The sequence below is a fragment of the Helianthus annuus genome, chromosome 16 (assembly GCF_002127325.2).
Source record: "Helianthus annuus cultivar XRQ/B chromosome 16, HanXRQr2.0-SUNRISE, whole genome shotgun sequence".
Taxonomy (NCBI): domain Eukaryota; kingdom Viridiplantae; phylum Streptophyta; class Magnoliopsida; order Asterales; family Asteraceae; genus Helianthus; species Helianthus annuus.
In genome coordinates this window covers 66,616,305-66,633,936 of record NC_035448.2, presented here as the reverse complement: position 1 = coordinate 66,633,936, position 17,632 = coordinate 66,616,305, and the positions used below count along the sequence as shown (strand labels likewise).

The window sequence follows — 17,632 nt, the reverse complement described above, 5'->3', positions numbered from 1 at the left end:
GTTGCTTAACTTGCGCAAGAGTCAAGGCTAAACATCAAAGACCTTCTGGCTTACTCGAACAACCGACGATACCTATATGGAAGTGGGAGAGTATAGCTATGGATTTCATAACGAAACTCCCACCCACGCCATCAGGTCACGACAGTATTTGGGTTATAGTTGATCGTCTAACAAAATCAGCCCACTTCTTGCCAATACGAGAAGACTACAAGGTGGAACGACTAGCCCAAATCTACACCGACGAGATCATTTGTAATGATGGTACGCCTCGCGACATCATCTTGGACCGTTATGCTCGGTTTACTTCTCGATTGTGGGAAACTTTTCAAGCAGCGCTTGGCACGTCGCTTAATCTGAGTACCGCATTCCATCCACAAACCGACGGACAGACTGAAAGAACGATCCGTACTTTTGAAGACATACTCCGGGCGTGTGTCATAGATTTTGGTGGTAGTTGGAACAAACACCTGCCGCTAGTCGAATTCTCGTACAACAATAGTTACCATGCCAACATCCAAATGGCACCCTCCGAGGCTTTGTATGAAAGGAGATGTCGATCGCCTATTGTGTGGCACGAGATCGGTCATTCACAATTAACCGGTCCCGAGGTACTACAAGAAACGACTGACAAAATCCTCCAGATTAGAGACAACTTGGTAAAAGCTCGAAGTAGGCAGAAAAGTTACGTCGATAGAAGACGCAAGCCCCTTGAATTTGACGTTGACGACTACGTACTCCTAAAGGTATCCCCTTGGAAGGGTGTAGTCAGATTTGGCAAGAAAGGGAAACTAGCGCCTCGATATGTGGGACCTTTTAAGATTCTGGAAAGGATCGGAAAAGTCACCTACAGACTCGAACTACCGGAGGAACTCAGTAACGTCCACCCGACTTTCCACGTCTCTAACCTCCGAAAGTGCCTAGCTGATCATGATCTAATCGTACCTCTCGACGATCTTCAGGTCAACGAAACCTTACACTTCGTGGAAAAGCCTGTCGAAATCATGGATCGCCAAACCAAGCAACTCAGGCGCTCACACATCCCTGTCGTGAAAGTCCGATGGGAAGGCAAACGAGGCGCGGAGTTCACTTGGGAACTCGAAAGCGACATGAAGGCCAAGTACCCGCAACTGTTTGAATAAAGATCTGAAACGTCAAATTGGTAAACGACTCACGATGATGTGCAGCTCCGAGCCTAATTTCGGGACGAAATTCCCTAAACAAGGGGAGGTTGTAACACCCCGTGTTTTTGAATGTCAAAGTCAAAGTCAAAGTCAACTTCGACTTCTTTGACTGATAATAGTTCTTTTTGCTTTTGTATTATGTGGAGTAGGTGTTGTCTAAATAAAATGATCGAATGTTTAATCAATGCGACCGATTTACGACTGTGAATAGTAGGAAGTAACAATGCGATAAAGTTAACTAATCAGTAATCAAACCGATCTAACTATCATCGAACTCGAATTACACGAATTTTGGTGTGGTTATACGTGTGTGTGCCTTATGTGTTACTTGTGCGTGTTTACTTTATGTTATGTGTGGTATTCAAATCGAATCAATCGAAACTCGAATCAAAACTCGAAAAGCAATCAAACTCAATCGAAACCGACGTCGAAACGTGAATTATAGATGATTGTATGTTAGATATAGTAGTTGGGACTGAAAGTAATTTGACTAGGAACTCTACCGTATTCGTATCATCGTCCATCGAAATCGAAATATCGAAAACCGTCGTGAAACACTCGAAAAGGGTTGCTGATCGAACAGGAAGCATCCTGATCGAACAGGCCAGCCGATCAAACAGGCTGTTCGATCGAGCAGGCCATTTGATCGGAGATCCTGGCCGATCGGTTGACACTTTCCTCTTTGGGAGGCCTATAAATAGCCCTGTCATTGTCACTCTTTCTACTTTTGGAAAGCTCTAACCGAACCAGCCCTTGTTCTTCACCTTTTCTCAGATTTCTCTCAACTCCGGTAAGTTTTCACTCTAATTCTTGTACGTTTTTTATCATTACACGATTCTACACCTTTCTATCTTTCAAAACTTGATTTCTAACCGTGAAATCACCAAGATCTAAGTGTTCTTGGGTGATGTCATCATGGTGTTCTTGAAGAACATCATACTTTGGCCTCATTCAACCGTGAATAGCTTAGATCTGATCGATTTCCACATAAACAAACTAGGATTTGTAAGAATCTTAACATTTTCATGGAAGGATTTCCAACTTTCTTTCAACTCTTTTACACTCAAAACCTTAAAACCTTAAAACCGATAGAACCGGAGCTCGAACCAACTAACTAATCATTCTAACAGTCAAGAGGTTCAAGATTCGGATTTTATCTACGAGGTTCACCGATTTCGGGTTAAAGGCTAAACTACCGATCCGAACAAGTTCACCGGCCGGACTTGGGTGATTCCTGTCCGAACCAGTGAAGCAAGTAAGGACCCACGTTCTATGGTTCAATTCGTTGTCAAAATACCTCAAAATCATATCAAAACAATCAAACAGCCAAGAGGTAGACGAAAGGCCGACCAGGTCAGGATTGCTGGCCGAACGGCTAGGCTGTCCGAACGAACAGCCCAGCCGATCGGACCTACCAGCCGATCGACCGGGCCAGTCGATCGGCTAGCACATGGTCCCACACTTTTCAAACTTCATGAAGTATGCTATTGACGAAGTGATGTTCGATCGAATATGCTAATCGATTGGTAAACATTACTCTTCGAATCATGAGATACTATGCTTCAGCACTTAATCGATTCTACAACTCGTTCGTAGTATGGGGTGCCACCCGATCGAGCCTGCTACTCGATCGAGCGACATCCAACTGAGAAACCACTATCGAAGTGTATGACCGATCGGTTAAGCCGGCCGATCGAACAGGCCGTTCGATCGATCGACCTGAAAGGTAAGAACACTTCAGTGTTCTCAAATGCTACAAGGAAAACTTCAAAAGTTCAAACCATCATACACAAACACATCCTTCTCAAAGGAAGAAACAACCCACTCGAATGCTCCAGCCGATCGAGCCTACCGGCCGATCGAACAGGACTGTTCAAACGAACTTTCAAACCGAACGAACAGCCCGTTCGATCGAACCTGCTGTTCGATCGACCAGGCTATTCGATCCATTTACACTTGTTTGCATTTCCGCGTTACTCATCGTTATGCTATCAAACTATCCATGCTAACCCTAATCTCAGCGCTCCCTTCAATCGTTTTTTCAACCACTGTGAGTATACTCGAATCCCTTTTTGCTTTAGCACTTTTGGGTGTTACATACGTTACTTATCAAAATCACAATCGAACACACTATTCAAACTATTTGAACGCTAACCGATCGCATGTATTACGTGACTAAATGTATGCTTGTTGTTATGTTTGCACGTGGAATGCTGTCTACCTGCCTTAGCAACGTAGTACTATAGTTTGGACTCAGCACCCGTTCTCACGGGGGTTGTTAAGGACAATTACTTGCATGGATTACGGTGGTAATCATGTATTGCGAACTGTCTCGGACAGTCAACCCGCAGTCGTCGGTATCGATAGATCCATGTCGATAATTAACATGCATCATTTCCCTCTGTGTACGTGCTGGTTATGCGTAAACTATTCGAACTCTATATGCTATTATTAAACTTGTATGCTCACCTTTACATTTTATGTATTGACTTTATTTTAACGTATGTGACAGGTGTTTAAGATATTTGCTTGCTAGGGAAGTGAAGCTAGAATAAAGCTTTAGAGCCCCCCAACAAATAGTTGTCTATCAGGAACAAGCAACTAGGGCATAGTTGTCTGTAGATCTTGTCAGGCTGGGTCTTAGAAGCATTGAACAATATTTATTTATGTTAAATCTGAGTTGTCGGAACAGAATTACTTGTTTGGATGTTACCTGTAATAATGCATTTGTTTATTCGGGATACGGTATGGGACGTATCTATAACTGGATTTTATGAATAGTTGTTGTGGAAACTTCTGAACAATCTGTTTCGCGCAGTACCATGCCTCGATGATTCCGCCATCGGTTGGGGTGTGACATACGGTCCTGATGTAATTTCCGCTGCCAAATTGATAAATATCGATACCACCAATAGTGAGTTCGCGGCCTCCCGTTACCAGGCAATTAGGGGGCGGGGGTTGTGACACTTGGGGTGAAGCTTGGAGGGTTGGAATATTGTATCAACTTCCTTTCTTTTGTATTTGTTCTGGCTTTTGCCATTAATTTGGTCCTTTTGTACATTTAAGCTCTTTTAATTCTGAAAATCAAAAGTATACAAAGAAACACATTTTTCCAACATTAGTACTAAAAAAGGTTGTTTTATACCTTTTTGATATAATTTATATGTTGCATTTGACGCATATTAGATAGACATATTATATATATAACTTAAATTGAAAGGTCGGTGCCGACCACCTTTTTTATTTGACAAAAAATCATTCCAAACTTTTCTAAATGACAAAATTCACCCCTCAAATTTATAATTTTTGACAAAAACTAACTTTCTAACTTGACAAAAATGACTCTCCTACTTTCTAACATGATAAAAAAAGACACCCATACTTTCTAACTTCTCTTTAACCCTCAAACTTTTGATATGTAACTCATTCTACCCCCAAACTTTGCTATCATGCCTAAGGTAACCCTCTAACTTTGTAAATGTCACTTTAACCCCCTCAAGTTTCTAAAGTTTCGAGCTTACCCTAAAACTGATTTCTTACGTTTTTATTTTTATGGACGTGTCAGTATAAATTAGAGTTCGTTTTTTTTGTTTGAAAACGAGTCGGGTCAATTATATATTGATTTTTTATGTACGTTTTGACGTATATTTTGTTTGAAGACAAAGCGGGTCAAATGTATACGTTTTGATTCGACGGTATAGATTTGAGTTATCATACGTTTTGACGTAAATTAGTTTGGAAACGAGTCTGGTCGATTGTAGTTTGTACGTTATCATTTTGCATACGGCACTGGCGCAATGAGCAGCAGTTAGAAAAACTAATATATCTTAAATGGGAAGTCAGGTTGAGGGAGATTAGTTATGATTAATGGTGTAACTAAGGGGCTGTTTGGCAACTTCTGAATGATTAAGTGCTGAATCAATAAGAGGTTTGAACCATTAAGTGTTGAACCAGTAAAAGGTCTGAACTATTAAGAGCTAGTATAATGTTTAACTGTTTAGAGGTAGATGTCTGACCATTTCAGATTATAGGTCTTAACCATTCAGACTTAGTATAATGCTTAACCATTAAGAGGCAAATGTCTAAACTATTCAGGCATCTACTCGTGAAACAAACAGTTTGAACCATCAAGTGCTAAATCAGTAAGAGGTCTGAACCATTAAGGTGTTGTTTGTTGTTGTTTTTTTCTTTCTAAAAAGCTCTGTGCAAGCTCTTCTGTCTGCGCCGCGCAGACCACACGCAAACATTGCCACGTGCAGACTGTTGTTTTTCGAAGACGTTTCATTAAAAAATGTCTACGCAAGCTCTTCTTGGTGCAGACTTGGCTCAACCACTTCTTAGATCTTCTAAGGTCTGCAGAGACTTAAACACCACCACTCACCACCACCGCCCATCACCACCACCACCGTCCACCCCCACTACCGTCCATCACCACCACCATCGTCCATCACCACTGCCACCACCGTCCACCACCACCGTCCATCACCACCACCATCCACCACCCATTACCATCCATCACCACCACCACCACCGTCCACCATCCACCACCACCGTCTACCACCAGCACCGTCCAGTACCACCACCGTCGTTCGTACACCACCACCAGTTTATTTTAGAAGTCTATATACGTTAGAAAACAAACAACATTCTTCTTGCAGACTGCAAATGTTTGGTCGACCTCTTCTTCCACAGATGTCTGCAGATGTGGTCCGTAGACAGTAGACATTTTACCTCTTAAAAAACAAACATCTAAGAGTCCCATTAGGGTAGGAGAGGTGCTCCCCTCATCGGAGCCAACGAAATTCGTCCATGCCAACTCCCATCTTCAACTCCCCTCAAGCACTTAATCACAAGGGGTGTTTCACTCAAACCATTAAAAAAAGGAAAAATGCATGATTGGTTGGAACCCCTCTCTCTCCTCTTCCCCCTCTTCCCTACAAATGGTGAACATTTCCCAATTTCCATGTTGCCGTATGGTGAGGGAAGGGTCGGCGGCGGTGTTGCCGCTCGGTGAAAGGGCACACTGCACCCTTCCCCGCACTCACCCAGTTCACCCTTAACACTCTGTTCCCGAGTCTCATTTAACAGGGGGAGGTGAAAGAAAAGAGATGAAAATATAAAAAAACCATGTTCTCGAGTTTTTTTAAGGATAGGAGGGGATGTAAAAGAAGGGAAAATAGAAGAAAATTTGTCCATATATTTATCCTCCCAAATTGGAGAGATTAGGAGAGAAAATATTATTAATTACTAAATTGCCCTCATATCTAATTAAAATGTTTAAAGAATATAATGATAAAATTATTACTTTCTTTTCTTTTCCTCCTCCCTCGAAAACACATAAAATGTTTGATTTCTTCTTTTTTTTCTTTTACTTTTCATTAAAACTCAGAAAACATAAACAAGCCCAAAGTAAAAGTAACATTTATTTGAAACTCGAAAACATAAACAAGCCCAAAGTAAAAGTAACATTTGCGGTTAAACTTGAATTTTATTGTTAGTGATGTGCAATTCAACGTGTCATCCAACGATGAAACCCTAATTACTTCGTAACGGACCACTACTAACTTTATATAACCCGCTATCACCGCCGACCTCAAACCCTAGCACCCTCACCCCCCATTTTCACATCCGTAAACCCCCTCTCAATCCTTCAGTTGTTTTCTCCAATTGCTGTAAGCACTCCGAAGTCAATTCTCCTTCACTTCTCGCCAATTGTTTTCCGTATTCTGTCAATTAATCACTTGATTTTGATTTGATTTGATTGTAGTGTTGAGAAATCATGTCGGACGATGAACGAGTTGAAGAGAAGGAGCTGGATCTTTCTTCACCAGAAGTTGTAACCAAATACAAATCGGCAGCTGAGATTGTTAACAGTTAATATCGTTCTTTTTTCTGTTTCTTTTGTGCTAATTGTTGTGATTCTGTGGCTTACGTGTTAAGAAAGTTAAAGAGTTTTGTTCAGAATGTGTTGTTTTTGGATTGTGAAATTATTTGCAGTGTGACAGAGAGAATTTGGCTTTATAATCTATTTTGATAGTAGAAAATAGAAACCTTTAAACTACTGTGCAAACAGAAGATTAACTATTTTTGTTTATTTTGCTATATTTGGTGAACATGATGAAAGCATATAAAATGTACCACTTTTCTTTTTTGGTAACTTGAATGTGCTACAACTCTAAGCTTATTCTAAGTTTAGGGAAAAAAAGTTATTTTTTTTTTGTTTATGATTTTCATGTTATGCATAAAAAGAAAAAATCTTGTAAGTAATAGTTTATTTTGTCGGTTGAACCGGTGAATTTGTTTACGTTTGGTCCGTTGTGTTAACTTTTCAACAGAGTATGAACATTTCTAGTTAAGTTAGATGATGTGTATAGAGGGGCTGAAGTCAGTTGATCACTTTTTGTGCTATGCGTATTTTGTTAGACAATGCTGATTTGAGTTTTGTAGTTGGTTTCTAGAATTCTAGTTAACTATGACTAATAGTGGCCGTTTAAATTTTTAACTGTACAGAGGCATTGCAGTTGGTTTTGTCAGAGTGCAAACCCAAAGCCAAGATTGTTGATATATGTGAGAAAGGGGATTCATACATCAGAGAGTAAGTTTTTAATTGTTTACTGTTTTGAGCAAGATTATTGTAATGGTTTTTATCATTTTGTGACATCTGTTTTTAAATGCAGGCAAACTGGGAACATGTACAAGAATGTTAAGAAGAAGATCGAAAGGGGTGTTGCATTTCCAACATGTTTGTCGGTGAACAACACAGTCTGTCATTTCTCCCCCCTTGCCAGCGATGAAACAGTATTGGAGGAAGGTGACATTTTGAAAATGTAAGTGTTATCGTGGTCTGAACTATCAAAGTTTTGTGCTAAATATATAATGATTGGTTTGGGTGGTTTCAGTGATATGGGGTGTCATATTGATGGTTTCATTGCCGTGGTGGCTCACACACACATGCTTCAGCAAGGACCTGTAACGGGTCGGGCAGCTGATGTCATTGCTGCTGCAAATACTGCAGCTGAGGTTGCTTTAAGACTTGTGAAGCCTGGAAAGAAGGTAATTTAGCTTAGCAGTTCTTGTTTAGCTATATGTTACGTATTTTGAGATGCTTTTTAGATGTTCTGCATAGTCTTTTTTTATTGTCATGAAAGTGAGTCTTAATTCGTGGTATCTACAGAATAAACTGCTAACGGGTAAAAACAACATGAAAATTTTCCAGCTTTTGTTTTTTGGTTTTGTTTTGGTGTTTTCAAGCCTTGTATATATTCAGCAAAGAAGTATTCATGTTGATGTATGACAGTGATCAACTCTGTTGTTCTTTGAGAAGTATTTGATTTATCAAGCGTTGATTTTGCCTTCTCTTTCTTTTTTTTCTCTTTCATAAAAGTGGACTGCATTTTTATTTTTTCTTAAGAGGCAACTTTGCCGAGGTGATCATTCGTATATTGGTTTCCTCTTTTTCCCTGTTGCCTACAGTGATCCTGGCTTATCTTAGGTTTTATATGTGCATCTAATCTGTTAGTTGACCGTAAGCCTTTTGAGTCTACAGTTTTTTTTATAACTTGTATATACATGTTGCGATCTACATGTTATTTATGTTTTAGAGTTTTTTGTTTAGGCCCTTTTATGAGGTGATTTTTTGACATTTATTTACTCTAATGTAGCTAAGGGAATCATGATTTTGTTTCTCCTTTTTTTTTAATTTCCTTCGTAAATGCAAACTACTTCCGTATTTTTATTCTGATGAGGCAACTTTGCCGAGGTGATCGCTTGTATGTTGGTTTCCTCTTTTTCCCTGTTGCCAATAATGATTCAGCTCAGCTTGGGTTTTTAGTGCATCTAATCTGTTAGTTGATCATATGCCTTGTGAGCTTACACTTTTTTTTGCAAAGCCCGTATACGCTCTGGTAAAAGCTATCTGTTTTTTTTGAATTAGTCACTATGTGGTATGTACATTTGTTTTTTTAGTTCTTATTTCTGGCAACTTTGCCGAGGTGATTACTTGCTTGTTGATTTCCTCTTTTTCCCTGTTGCCTAAATCAACTTTGGCGTGCACTTGGGTTTTCTTAGTGTTCATCTACTCAGTTGGGTGACCATGCTCCTTGTGATCATACAATTTATAATTAGTTTGTATCTGTATAATTGGTTTAGTAATACATTTCATACGCTTGTTTGATTGATACAATTCATAGTATTCATGTTTTGCATATGAGGTTTTTTAAAAGAGGCAACTTTGCCGAGGTGATCACATGTTTCTCGATTTCCTCTTTTTCCCTGTTGCCTATATCAACTTTGGCTTGTTCTTGCGTTTTGCACGCCTATCCACTCAATTGGCTGAGTGTGCTTCTTGTGAGCCTACATTCTTGAACGTCTGTTCTTTTGTATGCATATTATATCATTTTAGTTCATATCTTTAACTCTTAAAGTGTCATATTTACGACAATCTCAGTTTGCATGCCTCTCGTTTTGTGAGTCTTTCTGGTTTTGTGTTTTGTCAATGTGTTTTTAATAAAACATGATTTTTCTAAATGATGATGTTATTTTTGCGCTATGGAGTTGCTCCAGTGATGCTCTTATTAGTCATAGTTACACTGATAGAAAATCATGTTTCAGTATAGTTGGTTCTAAGCATCTTGATTTGTGCCACGTGTCTTAAATGATGAATACTTATCAAAAGCTATGGTAGAACATTCCAAATGTTGCTTTTGTCATAGTTACTCTGATAGATTTTTTTTTTATTAAAACTTAATGTACACTTTTCCAGTTTTGTTCTTTTTTTAAATCTTTTTTGGGTGATATGTAACATGATATTTCTAGATGATGATGTATATATATATGTGCAATGGAGTTTTTCCAATGATGCTCTTAATAGTCATAGTTACACTGATAGAAAATCATGTTCCAGTATCGTGATCCGTGCAACCTGTCTCTGTGAGCCGCTAATTATTAATTTTTTGTTTCAGAACCAAGATGTGACAAAGGCTATCCAAGAGGTTGCTGCTGCGTATGACTGCAAAATTGTGGAAGGCGTTCTTAGCCATCAGCTGAAACAATTTGTGATTGACGGGAACAAAGTTGTATTGAGCGTCTCAAATCCCGAGACAAGAGTCGATGATGCCGAGTTCGAGGAAAATGAAGTTTATGCAATTGATATCGTCACCAGCACAGGAGATGGCAAGGTGCATACTTATTTTATATTTAATTTTTTAGTTTTTGTGGTTTATTGCTTAATAGTTATAACTTATTAGTGGTTCTGTTTGGCAGCCAAAATTGTTGGACGAAAAACAGACAACGATTTACAAACGAGCAGTTGACAAGAGTTATCACCTGAAAATGAAAGCATCTCGGTTTATATACAGTGACATTTGTCAGAATTTTCCAATCATGCCGTTTTCAGCTAGGTATGCTCTCGTTTATTCAGTGTTGTTTTTGTTTTAGTTTTTATTTTATTATAAAGTTTCTAAATGGAAATGGGCGTGATAGGGCTTTGGAAGAGAAACGTGCACGATTAGGATTGGTTGAGTGTGTTAACCATGAGCTTTTGCAGCCCTACCCTGTTCTTCATGAAAAGCCTGGTAAGACATTTACTTTTGGTGCCAGTAAATATTATTTACCAAGGCAGAACAAGGATCATTTGTCGTAGTGGTGTGTTCATTGCGGGTTCAACCCAACATAGACCCTGAAATCGAACTAGACACATGAGTCCATACAAGACTTGAACATGAAAATTGGGTATTAATATTAAAAAAATTACAATTTATGTTGTAAATTTATGTTCAAACATTCAGCCTCTTAGTTTGTGGTTTACAGGTGATTTTGTTGCGCATATCAAATTCACGGTTCTTCTGATGCCAAATGGGTCTGATCGTATAACGTCTCATGGACTCCAGGAACTACAGCCTACTAAAACAGTTGATGACCACCCTGAAATCAAAGCGTGGTTATCTCTTCCTGTAAAGAGCAAAAAGAAAGGCGGTGGCAAGAAGAAGAAAGGTAAGTTGGCATGAATTTTTGAGCAGACGTCACAATTTCAGCTTGTTATGTGAACTTTTCAAATGAGAGTCTGTTTTCAACCTGTCTAACGGGTTATGTTTCAGGTAAGCAAGTCGAGAAAGTTGAAGGTGAGGCCAAGCCCGAGCCGATGGAAACATGAAATGGTGGTGCCTAACAAAAACAAAAAAAATCAATTTTGGTTTCTACCTTTTTGTATGGTGTCAGAGTTTGTTGAATGAATTATGTCTTTAAAGATGTGTTCAAAAGCATTGTTGATTCATAACCTCTCTCTCTTACATAAGTCTTTTTGTGAGGCTTTTTTTCAAGTACCATTAAAAACTTCATATCTTTGTTTAGTTAACTTATTGTTAAATAACCCAAACGTGACAAAATTGTGAATTAATGTAGATTGTGAGAGGAGAAACATCTTTAGCTATGACAAACACCCCTCAACTAAATGTGAATAAATGTCTCTTACATGGCATTAATTTGACATTTACGTTCACCAACTAAATGTGCAACAAGTTTTTATTAAAAAAGAAGAAATTGATTATCAACAACTCAGGTTTTAACCCTTCCAGAACCCCAACTCTGGGTTTCAACAATTTTTTGAACAATGTAAACTCAGTTTCCAACCTGCACGGACACTCAATTTTCGAGATGTTGACTCCATCGGTTAGAAAGAAAAGATGGAAACAAGTAGTGGCGTCATCTTCTAAGCCTAAAGTCACAATAAGTAAATGGTCTGCAGCCGAAGAAGTTCTAGCTCGTGCATTTATTCACATCATTGTCGATTCGAACAATGGCAACAGCCGAAGATGCACCGACATCTACGTTCGTGTCCATAAGAATTTCTATCATGGAACTGGGTTCTTCATGTCAATCCGCCGACAATTTAAAGTCACACTGGCACATGATAGCAACTCCAACTAATAAGTTTATTGAGTTTTTAGACCGCAAACCTCACAGTCAAGTAATGATTCTTACTAAAAAAGAGTACATTGAAGAAATGAAAGCAATTTTTAAGCATTAATATGTGTGGAATGTTGTAAAAATCGAGCCAAAATGACTCGAATCGGTCTCCTTCCAACCAAAAAGGACTAAGCTTCGGCAACTCTAGCACATCAGCTTCCGATGTACACACGTTTGCGCCGACCTTTGCGCTAACGAGACAACGACGTCAATTGAGGATTTTGGGATCAATCTCGAGGACGAATTTCAAGAATTTCCTCGTCCAACCGGCAAAAATAAGTCAAGGATGAAGATACATAGTCGGGACCGGACCTTCTTCAAAAGGTGCCGGACCGAAACAAAAGGAACACATATCTCAAAGCTCCGTCCCTCAGCCACAAAACAGAGGCACCTCCAAAAGGTGCGTCCTAACCGAATGACGTTATCAAGGTTGACTAATATAAATACCCCCACCAAATACATCACAAGTACGATTTTCTGAACCTTCGTCCTAACATTCTCTCTCTAGCAAATACTTGTCCTCACGCCGGAGGGTGGTCGCAGAGTGGCCCTCCCACCTCTGCGACGAGCCTAACGGTTTGTTCAGCGTGCAGGTTCGGATCTTCGAGTTCTTGTCAAGGTCTAAACGTGGTTTACAGTATCCGGCCATTTTTTGGATCTTTAAAGGACAAATGCAAAGACCAGATCAAGGCGATACCAAAACTTGTTGACAAACTCAGTGTTCCAATGGAATCAGATATGGATCGAAGAGAGGAAACCATAGACGTGTTCAAAGGGCAATCAAGATACTAACATGCTAATGATGGACCGAACACACATGGGAAACTGAAGACGCACTTGAAGTTATGTAAACATATAAAAAACGGCATAACATATCTTATTATTTTTAGTGTATGTACATTTTTATTTTTATTTTTATTTTTAATTTAAGTACGCTTTTATTTTAATTTATGTATGTTTTTAATTTTAGTCTATGTATGTTTTTATTTTTAACTTTTACTTCTATTTTCTTATTTTTAATTTAATTTTAAGGTATGTTCTATTGTTTGAACTAGGTTGTTTCTACATACGCGTTGCGGCGGGGAACAAATCTTTTTTGGAAAGCAAAAATCATGACGTCACAACGAAAATTCATTAAAATTTATAACGGTAATTCTTTTAAAATTCGGGGGTTGTTGTGTAATGCGGGTTTAAAAGAGTAAAAAATAATGTTATTAAAGTTTATGGGACATGTGATAAATTTATTAAAACTTAGGGGGTAAGAATGTAAATTGGTTTAAAAAACTTTAACATAATTTGAAAGGGTCAACGTGTAAGAACTAATAACTTTGTGGCCAAAACATAAAAAAAGATATAAAATGTCTTGTAGGATGGTTACAAATGTCAAAAAAAAAAAAAAAAAAGAGTAAAGTACATAAATGATAAGATAAAAGATTAAATATATGAGTGTAAATGACATTATTGTAACTAAAAGCAAAATGGAGACCAAAGAAAACATGTTAGTTTAGTGGTAAAACAAAAAAGTACAAAAAAAGTGTGTTAAAAATAAAACATAAAAAGTCTCTTGTAGCTAATGTGTTTTAATATATAGTAAAATATATAAGAAATATAAAAAAAATATTGTAAAAGTAATTTGATCTATATGGATTAACTTTACAAATAAGGGATGCTGTGGCGTTTAAAAAGGATGTAGCATTTTGGGAAAATTTGATGTTTTTTAAGAAAGTTTGGAATATGATGTGATAGTCGAGGTGACGATTTAAACATCCATTATATGACTTATTCAAGAGTAGTAAAGGCAATGACAAGTAACACGGGTTTAACACAAGGAATGATGCAAACTAGTTAAACTAGACATGGAGGTGTATGGGACAGTTTAATATCGGTTTACAAAAGAAAATAAAACCAATCCATTACTTTTAGGTTGGATTTGGTTAGTTTGGTTCGATTTTATAAGGTGGTGTTTGTTTTTTTAGAAAAGATCTGCGCAATCTTTTATGTCTGCGCCGTGCAGACCAAACGCAGACATTGTCATCTGCAGACTGTTTGTTTTTCCGAAGACGTTTTATTAAAAAACGTTTACGCGAGCTTTTCTTGGTGCGGACTTGCCCAACCACTTCTAAGATCTTTTAAGGTTTGCAGTGGGTTAAACACCACCACCACCACCATCACCACCACTGTCCACCACCCACCATCACCACCACCACCACCACCATTAGCACTGTCCACCACCCACCATCACCACCACCACCCACTGTCCACTACCTACCACCACTGTCCAGCACGACCACCGTCCACCACCACCACCCAGCACTACCGTCCGTACACCACCACCCGTTTATTTTAGAAGTCTCCGCAGACTGCAGACATTTTACCTCTTAAAAAAAAAACAACACTTAAGTTACTTTCATTTCATGCACACCCCTAAATCCCTAAATAAAACCTTTAGGGATGTGGTGGAGTGGTATAGAGTGTTTCAAATATCCTAAAGGTCTTGAGTTCGATACTTGCTTCCACCAGCTCTCTAAATGCCACTGAGCCGGTGCTTACGTCGCGCATTACCTGTTCCCCTTGGTTAGTCGGGTATTGGGGGAGGGGGATCCGGGGGTTCACCATGTAAGCGGGTTCCCTCGGTTATCAGAAAAAAAAAATCCCTAAATAAAGATCAGATGTTACACACTAAAGAATAAAACCATCAACAACAAAGAATCTAGTGAGTAGATAAGCACGTGGAATTTCGGTTTCAAAAACCAAGATCTAGAAATACTAGAGCAGATGCCACGATCATAACAAACGGTAAGACTGTCTCCGTTGCATCCGACTGGTGGGCGTGGTGGGCGTCCGAGATGATGTAGAGGGCATCCACAATTGCAGGCGCATTAATGTTCATCCGAATCACATGGAAAATCCGTCTGTATGGACCAAGAAAATATGGATTCTTGTGCCATTAATTTCCTATATTTTTTTATTCTTTGTCAATAAATAATTAAGTTTTTTTTTTAAAAAGAAAACTTTATTAAAAACACACCTCCGACCCAACATACAAATGCCCAAATAAATAATTAAGTAGGGTCTCAATTAAATTACTCTACTACAAAAGCCACTCAATATATTCACAACTCAGGACCTCATTAACATATTATTTTCAGCTGATGCGTTACATTCCATTGATCCATAGTTAAAAAGAAAAAAAATGGCTAATTTGTGTTTATTTGTTATTGTTATAAATATATTATTATTATGGTTATCAACACCAAAAATAGATTAGCTTCTTCTCCAAGTTTTGTAATCATATATATACCCCTATTGTATCTCAATGTAAAACATCTCATTCAATGAAATATTATAACTTTTCTCTCAATTGTTCTTCTCTTATAATTGTGCTATTAGGCTAGTTTCACAACACGTTATCAGCACGAAAGTGCCCTCGCTATATGTATCGCTCACAAATCACGTACCGAAAACCCTTCTAATCTGAGGTAATCTATGCAATACTTCTCAAGCACCGAAGGTACCGACGAGAAGTAACGAATCTTCAAGTAGCAAAGAAAGTCGTCGTTTTGTGATTTAGGTATGATGGTGATTGGTTTCAACATAACGACGACAAGGTGCATAGGGATCTTGTCCAATAGTGGCTCTGTGGTTACTTCGAAACTTGCCGGAATCGGAACTTCAAGGAATACAGAAAGGCATCCAAACACACTACATGTTTGAGATCTACTCGCTTATACGCAAATTAGGTAATAAATCGATCCTCAGTTGAATTTATTTTACATGTAACATACCTATATACAATTAATATGTAGATTAAAACAATAAATATGTTATTTAAGAACCTCTCACCTGGATATTCTAAAACTCAAATCCCACAAGAAACAAAACAGACGTGTGATCAACTGGCTTTAGATTTTTTTTATTGTTCTGGAAAGGCGGTGGTTCGTTAGCCAAATGCCGACGACTCTTTTATTTAACTAGTACACTACCAGCAGTTGATCATAAAAGAGTACATAAAAGAACAACTTCCGTCTTTTCCATATATTGTAATCGTCTTAACAATCTTGTTTCACTTGTATTCATGGTAACCATTGTTTGGTTATGTTTTTATATTTATTGAATTTCATAAATAGAGTGACATTGAGAAAACTGAAAGATCAAAATCTTGAATATCATATGAAGATGAAACTGTTATCCATGATATATTTTAGCTTACAAATTGATTTGTTGATTCTTTTTATTAGACCATAAAAGCCTACAAAATATTTTAAATATTATAGATTACTTATTATTATAATATCATACATACAAAAGATATTTGATGTATTTGAAAGATTTGAATTAATCTATATTAGTTATGAATAATCATTAAATAAATTTGTACGTATGATTTCTAACATTATTGATTTTATCATATATGATTATTTGCTATGATATTTGTGGATAATACTGTATGCATTTAACTTCAGTTAATCAATAATTTGTAAGATACTATCATAAATTATAAATGTTTGTGGCAAAAAAACATTTTCATAAATTAACTTGATGAGTTCATATGTTTGTAAGAAAACAAGAACTTGATGAGATATTTGTTTATGTAAAAGCAGGATGATAAATATTTGTATATATAATATAATATTCTTGTGAATGGTCAAACACAAATAATATATATATATATATATATATATATATATATATATATAAGGGGCTGCTAGAATGAGAACCACCCCGAGTTGTAAGAACCGCGAGAACTACACCCCACGGAGCGCCGTTCGCCATGATTTTTTTTTACAAGTAGATGTGTGTATTATAAACACAGCCGTAAAAAATCATGGCGAACGGCGCTCCGTGGGGTGTAGTTTTTTACACCACAAGTTTGGTGTTTTTTAATTTTTTTTTCTTTTTTCTTTTTTTTTTCACCAAACTTGTGGTGTAAAAAACTACACCCCACGGAGCGCCGTTCGTCATGATTTTTTACGGCTGTGTTTATAATATACACATCTACTTGTAAAAAAAAATCATGGCGAACGGCGCTCCGTGGGGTGTAGTTCTCGCGGTTCTTACAACTCGAGGTGGTTCTCATTCTAGCGGCTCCCTATATATATATATATATATATATATATATATATATATATATATATATATATATATATATATATATATATATACAGGGTAAGGATCCTAAGAGAAGTCCACCCTATTTGAGAAACTTGAGAAATATTCTGGACCACACATTTTCCCTAAGGGAAAAAATGCAAAAAATGAAAAAGAAATGCAAATTTTATTTTTTTTGTTGTAAAAAAAGCTAAACCCTAATGCAAACCCTAAAGCTAATGCTAAACCCAAAAGCTAAACCCTAATGCTAAACCCAAAAACTAAACCATAATGCAAAACCCTAATGCTAAACCCTAAAGCTAAACCCTAAATATTAATGCTAAACCTTAAAGCTAAACTCTAATGCTAAACCATAAATACTAATGCTAAATCCTAAAGCT

At 37.6% G+C, this 17,632-nt stretch overlaps 1 protein-coding gene across 1 annotated transcript; it reads left to right on the top strand.

Annotated features, from left to right (window-relative positions):
• Positions 1-6,693: 6,693 nt before the first annotated feature.
• Positions 6,694-11,519, top strand: LOC110896005 (ERBB-3 BINDING PROTEIN 1). The gene is made up of 10 exons (XM_022143406.2): positions 6,694-6,853; positions 6,949-7,054; positions 7,692-7,776; positions 7,859-8,008; positions 8,081-8,234; positions 10,142-10,357; positions 10,443-10,579; positions 10,662-10,753; positions 10,989-11,171; positions 11,276-11,519. The coding sequence occupies exons 2-10, from the start codon at positions 6,961-6,963 to the stop codon at positions 11,329-11,331; spliced, it is 1,167 nt and encodes a 388-aa protein (XP_021999098.1). The 5' UTR covers positions 6,694-6,853; positions 6,949-6,960; the 3' UTR covers positions 11,332-11,519.
• The last annotated feature ends 6,113 nt before the right edge of the window (positions 11,520-17,632 follow it).